The following is a 6913-nucleotide window of genomic DNA, read 5'->3' on the forward strand; positions in this document are numbered from 1 at the left end:
TGTTTGACTTGTTATTTCGTATTAGCTGACCGTCGCTGATGAACGGAACTCTTTTGAAGAAGAATAAGTCGATTCGGCGACGGTATCCAAGGAAAACGTTGGATTTGCGAATGATTTGAGTATGCTTAAGCATTTAGTATTTGCGATGAAGATACGGCTTTTGCTAACTCCTCTCCTGGCAACGGTACTGCTGTAACGATCGCTTCCTGTTGCACGGGCATGTAGGTCACGGGTTCACAGGTAGGAACGAGATTTGAACTTCAGTGCTGTTCCGTGCCTCAGCGAAGTTAAAAAAATCTCACAACCAATGAGTCCATGAATAGAATGGACGATAATTTTTATCTTTTTACCTTACACCTAAGGACTTGCAGGGACGGTGATCGCCAGTCTTCGCTAACATTCTCACCATATGACTGTGCGGATAATACTTTGCACTATGAACGGCAAAGCTTTATAGGCAAAGATGATTCTGCAGATATGTTCGACCAGCTCTATTTACAGGCGAGAGAACTAAATAAACACTAAATTTATTATATTCATGTCTAAAGCTGTCTCACTAATGATTTTTTAGAAAATGACATCGCGCATTAATTGTTTCATATTATAGATTAGATATTCTATCGGAAATATGTCGGTTTTTAAAATCTATACAAATAGAGACCAAATGAGTGGTGGCTTTCAGTGACAAGTCTAAACGCGAATTTCGCTCCAGGTGTAAAGCTTTGCGGTCTGTATGGTTTGAAATGCTAGACTGATGACCGAACTGGTTACAGAAAAAGGAGAAAAAAATATTCTACTTTACGTTTAGTACCTATTCTTGTGTGCTCTCAAATTCTTTTCTTTAGGCAACTGTAGTTATTTGCTAAAGACACACATTCAGTGGGCGCAAAAATTCGATGATTAAGAGAAGAGCGTATACTACCAATCGCGTGACTCTTCTTTAAAATCTAATCAAACTAATCCGCAATTTGGAAGCTAAATAGAAATAAAAGCGGTGTGATCATCTACCTTTTTCTTCTTCAGGTTCCTTACGTTTTCTAATCTAAAAATAAATAAATAAAATAATAGGTATAATTTAATAATAAATCAATAAAAAAAATTAAAAAACATAAATCCTTTTCCTGTAAATTCAGAAATCAGAAATAGTGGCGCCTTGTGGGGGGCAGCTGACACATGATCTGTTTTTTCTGGCAGCGCTTGCCTTAACCCTCACCAGCTTGTCTCTTAGACGAAGTAGTTAGCTTTGACTGTTTTTGGGCGACTTTGTTTATAGTTTAAAGGTAATCGTCATTTTCTGTGCGGCCTTGACGTGCCTCCACGTGTGCATCGGTATATGCGAAGTGTTTCGTAGGTGAGGTAGACGTCCCTCTTCTGTACTTCGACGCGATCTCCTATTACAGGTACCTAGCCAATGTAATAATAGATTATCGTTCTACCAGAAAGTCTCCTTAGCAGCCAATTTGTCATCGCGACCCCGCAGGTTAAATCTGTCAATTCATACATCAGTAATAGGTACCGTTGCCACAACTTGATTGCGTTTCGTATCAGTAGCGTAGGAGTTGTTGACACTGTAAGGTCCCCATTTTTTTATGGGCATTTAAAGGCCCAGTTGTCTATGTATGGATTTATGTTTTCAAATCTCTATGACATACTTATAGCTAGCCAGTATTTAATCTCTGCAGGTTCACAAACTGCGTAAGTTTAACAGTTACTGCCTAGCAGCTACAGTTACCTAGCTGTTCACTTCGGGCTTACTAGTCTACCGCTCGTAGTGGTGTAAACACTAATGTGGGTTGCCGTTCACTTCTCCTGTGCGCTTCTGTGGCTGCGTTTATTTGCTACACTCCGCGCGCATATCAGTTTCATTCCCTTCATGTCTTCCTTGCACTTCGTCTATATTTTCAAGTATCTGCTATATATATATAACAGATATATATACCCATTTGACACATTGGGCTTGTTAGACAGCATCGTCATCCTGACTAATTTTACGTGCGGATGTCCGTTCGCTATCTTTGGTGTTCTCCGATTTAGCGCCATGCTTGCTATTATTACTGTTGCTTGTATTGTTGACGATGTTGTTGTTGCAGCCCCTTTCACCCGCGACTCTCCTCTTCACTACTAATATGATTGCATTGTTCTTGTGGTTGTGATAATGTTTTTAGCATGTGTGTCTGATCATTGGTATGTGCGAGAGAATATACTTGTATGTGTTCGTAAAAGCATGTGAATTTCTCTGCTGAAGTCCTGCGGCGACCGATCAGCCGCTTAACTACCAATATACCGCATGGCGAAGGATTGACATGCAGTAAAACAAAAATGACTCCCCTATCATATTATTAAGACTCGTTGTCTATTGTCAGTAGCTGTTGTTTGGCGTTTGTTGACTTCTGTGGGTTTTCCTTGGTCTCTCTTTCGGAACCACCTCGACAGCTGCTACAACCGTCAAGGAGAGTACGTTCTTCAAGTAATACCGTCTCGGCTGCGCAACGCGATCAGGTCTACCATAATGGCGTCACTGTCGTCAACAGCAATTGCGGCCGCACCAAAGGCAGCCACGGCTACTCCTGTGAGGATGACGATTCTCTCGTTGCGTTTCATGCTTATTCGACATGCTTAAACGCCATTTTCTCTGTTCTGTGAAAGAACGACCGAGGAACCGATTTGTAAGGAGCTAGCGAAAAGTGGCAGCGATAGCGGCGTGACCAACTGTCGCAGAATCCGCAGAACAACAATAACAACAACAAGGACAGGAACAGCCGTAGTGCGAGTGGCAGCAGCACAAGCGAAAGGCCTGCGGCTGTCCCCTGATTGTCGCGCCCATCATATACCGGTCGCGTTCACCGGTCGTGCGTATATCGACCGCTCACCTCCGCCAGCGCGCTTACCATAGAAGATAAATATCAAGTATAATTTGTCGTAGCTGTCACAGTCAAACAGCACGGCACAGCAGCAGCGCTGACTGACGGACATAGAACCATACAAACGTATTTTTCAGCGCGGAATAAAGGACGAGGCTTGCTCCGTCTGTGTGACTGTATTATTTTCGAAACAGCAGTACACGTTGTCGGAAATTAACCGTCGGCACTGCTGTTACCCATTAGTATTTCATTTTTGGAGGTGCTTTGTGAATACACTGTTAGCGTCCATCGCATATCAAGTGATGAAGTTCGATTACTGTTGGGCCTAGGCTTAAACCAAAGCATATCACATAGCATCATGACGTTTCCCCGAGTCATAATCATGACAGTTTTCCTACTCAGCTGTGTTTTTAACGGAAAGCTAGTGCAAAATGCAGATGCACAATTGGCAGAAGTATCAAGCAACAGCCAAACAGGTATCGAAAGCAAGGCCATCCGTTTCGGCGGGATTGTATTTGAGCATGAGGATACCAGTGAGTGTTGGACACCCGATCAGCAGAAGGGCAAGTGCATCCTGCTACGAGAATGTCCCGGCCTTCAGCATGTGCCACACCGCATCTTTCTGCGAAAATACGTCTGCGGCTACAACGGCCTTTCCCCGTTACTCTGCTGCCCGAAACAGTTTCAGGTTGCCGGCGAAACGCCTCCTGCACCCCCGCGACCTACGATTGAGTCGACGGTTTCCCCGCGGCCGATTCCGGCCGGACTGCGTGCTCGAAAGCCTACTCTTTTCCCTGAAGAATGCGGTATTACGAACGCAACGTTCACACGCGTCGTTGGTGGTGTTGATGCCAAAATCGGTGACTGGCCTTGGCAAGCTCTCGTACTAATGAAGAACAACCAAAACGACCAATTTGAATCGCATTGTGGAGCGAGTCTAATATCAAGAAAGCACGTCCTCAGTGCAGCGCACTGTTTCATTTTGAGGCCGAAGAAGGTAACCGATAGAAACTTTCTCCGAGTACGTCTGGCTGAGCATGACCTCTCAAAGACCGACGAGCTTCCCGCTGGAATTACTACCGAAAGATCTGTAGCGCGCCTCGTTACTCATGAAGGGTTCGAGTTTGGCAAAAATACTAATGACATCGCTATTATTGTCATGGATAGAGATGTGGCGTTTAATAAGTTTATCGCACCAGTATGCCTTCCCTATAGCACGCAAGCGATTCCGAACAATATTGTTGACAAGTACGTATTTATCACCGGTTGGGGCCGTCTGCGCTATCTCGGTAGGACGGCTAATGTCCTCCAGCAGGCTAGTTTTCCCATCTGGGATGCAAAGCGGTGCACCGACGTCTTTAAAGAAGTCAATGTAAGTCCAAGTCAAATAAGTGTGACATCTAGTTTCATCCATGCCTCTCTCTATCGCAACCAGTGAGACTGTTCATCTTGGTATAACATAATGTTCACTGTGTCACTTTGTATCATTGCTGCAGTGTTAGTTGGAATATTATCAATCGTCTTCTTAATGTGTATACAGATAAATGAGCATAATTTAATTTCGCTTATCACAGTTTATAATTGATCTCGTCCGCCGTTACATTCAATAGGAACGCATATAACGGCAAATATTTCTGACAAGGTCTTTTTTCATTTCCGTGTTTATTACTATCAGGTCGGGCAATGCTGCGCAGTGAAAATCGACTTCCCTTATCTAGTTATATGTTACGTCGGTCCTAGAACATCAGGGCTAGATTGAGTGGTTGCAGGCTTATGTTGTCAAAGATTTGCCCGTTCAAGCCACTGCGTCGTTGCGATTAGCTGATAATAATGTTCTAAGAAACAGTGGTGTGATGCTACTTCATGCTGCTTGACGTCAATATAACCTAAATGAAATAATAAAACTAAATTCCTTTTTAGTGGTTACGCTATCGTTTCGCATAGCAAAACGGAGACTTCCCGTTATCATGTGCAATGTCTTTTTAATAGAGGAGCATAGGAAGCACTGAACGACATTTGCATAAGCTCGGTGTAATTAAATGGTTGACTTGAATATCGTCGAAAAGTATAGGTCGTATGTAGTAATTTGTAGCTAGCCTGGATATTATAGAGGAGTTTGCGTCTTTATTAGTTTTGGTTTTAAATATGCCACCTTCGGATCTCATAAATTAGAGAGTAAGGCATTTAATTTACCTTTAACCGAGTTATTTGTTGGAAATAATTTAAGGTTGTAGAGGGCACACCAATCGCCGGAATCATTAGTTAGAGCTCCACCTATAAGATGTATGCGTTTAACATGCTAACAAAAGACCGTAATCAGCAAAACGATGAGAAGCGAACATAGCTGTAAAATTATATTTGTTGTTGATGCATTCGATTGTGTAAGTTACCTTCTCGGTATTTCGTTGATTGTTTTAATGCTCCCGTAATTCGTAGTAACCAAATATACATTCCTACAGGAACTGCGATTATCTATGGTGTGTACAGTTGTCCAGTATCTACGCATTATTTATCAGAGTTAATCTTTTCACAGCACAGGTCTTTTCGATTTATACAGAGTATTGAAATGGTCTGTATATTAAATGTTACAAAACAAATATGGCAAATAAAAAATATGGAAATTATGGAGTGGTGCAACTTTGCAGAAGCTTAGAAAATAAGAGTAAAAATAATAATATCGATAACCCCGACTTAAAATTACGTTAAACTAGTTTAATCAAATCTTCGTCCAAATCTTAACTTGACGCCTGATCGCTTAAGTCCATAACATACCTTGTGTTCTTTTGTCTGTTCTAGATTGATCACGTCGATCCGGACCACTTTATCTGCGCCGGAGATGAAAGCGGTGTCCAGGATTCGTGTCAAGGTGACTCAGGAGGTCCTCTCGTGCGCCCGGAAGGCTATTCACCGACCCGCTTTTACCAAGTCGGTATCGTCTCGTTCGGAGTACGCTGCGCGACTAAAGGCTTCCCTGGCGTGTATACACGCGTGACAAACTACCTCAACTGGATCAACAGCCATGTAGGCGACTAAGTTCCTTTGTACTTCTCTAAAAATAAGGGAACAACGATCAAGCTACTGGTAATCAACAGCTCATCAGTAAGCAGGCGACTGATTTGCTCAGTTGATGACCCGTATTGATCTGTGTCTGTTGATAAAGATCTGTCTGGATTGACAAAATCATTGTGATATTCGACTATAGCGTGAATGAACGTAGAATGTACTCGAATTGAATGTTACCGCTTAAATCGGAGCAGAATGATATGTTATGGCGTCGTCTCTAATAATTAGGAAAAGATTTGTTATCTTATAGTTTTTCTAGTTCAAAAGTGTGGCATTTTTGCTCTTTTAAACTAAGTCGCGCATAGGAAGCTGTGTGCACTACAATCAAGTTAGACCAGTCCTGCTATAATGAAACATAGTAGGTTGCAATCGCGTGCGCGTCAGCCCGGCAAACCTTTTTGCGTATCGACGTTACGACCCGAAGTGTCGTTTTGACAAGATTATTCGGCAATATCGCTATTTTAAAAGAGCCCCGTTAACTTCTAAATAACGTGAAAATCTTACAAGAACGTTAGTAATTAAGATTACATCGTTAACAGGTTCAATTATTAAAGTTCATGTGATTCGAAAGCCTCTTTATTTTGTGCTTCTTGCAGCGCAGGAAGTAGTACCGAGCTAGCGCATTGCGTACTATTTCGAATCTACTGCAGCCTCCGGTGGCTCTTTTACCCTATCGACTTTCGCTGCCCGTTACAAACCGATGCTATCATGTTTAAACCTACCGGCGGGCGATAACCGGCTTGTGATTGTCAAGACGTGACAGAATATGACATGTCCGGTCTAGTTGTACAAATGCATAAACGCACAGTTCTGTCACAAAGTAAGCTCCCCAGAGAAAAACAACTGCATGGGCTTTTGCCGCTGGTAGAGCCGGAAGCTAATAATCGTAACCTTTTCACTCGCTCGGTGGAAAATCATGCCGATGCGGATTCATAGTCAGTAGTGTTACTTAACGTGTCTGTTGCAGCGAATCGACTTTCGATACAGTT

General features: G+C 42.6%; 1 protein-coding gene across 1 annotated transcript; it reads left to right on the plus strand.

Moving 5' to 3' along the window:
• The first annotated feature begins 2559 nt into the window (after positions 1-2559).
• LOC111269347 (venom protease) lies at positions 2560-6744 on the plus strand. Its single transcript, XM_022848853.2, has 2 exons — positions 2560-4233; positions 5658-6744. Exons 1-2 carry the CDS (start codon positions 3220-3222, stop codon positions 5892-5894), a joined length of 1251 nt encoding a protein of 416 aa, XP_022704588.1. The 5' UTR covers positions 2560-3219; the 3' UTR covers positions 5895-6744.
• Positions 6745-6913: the final 169 nt, after the last annotated feature.

Source organism: Varroa jacobsoni, unplaced genomic scaffold, assembly GCF_002532875.2.
Source record: "Varroa jacobsoni isolate VJ856 unplaced genomic scaffold, vjacob_1.0 scaffold_1380, whole genome shotgun sequence".
Classification (NCBI taxonomy): domain Eukaryota; kingdom Metazoa; phylum Arthropoda; class Arachnida; order Mesostigmata; family Varroidae; genus Varroa; species Varroa jacobsoni.

Excerpts from the sequence above, each read along its gene's own strand:
- LOC111269347 (XM_022848853.2), top strand. The coding sequence starts at position 3,220 with ATGACGTTTCCCCGAGTCATAATCATGACAGTTTTCCTACTCAGCTGT. Across the intron at positions 4,234-5,657 it reads ACGTCTTTAAAGAAGTCAAT|ATTGATCACGTCGATCCGGA; the intron begins GTAAGTCCAAGT and ends TGTCTGTTCTAG.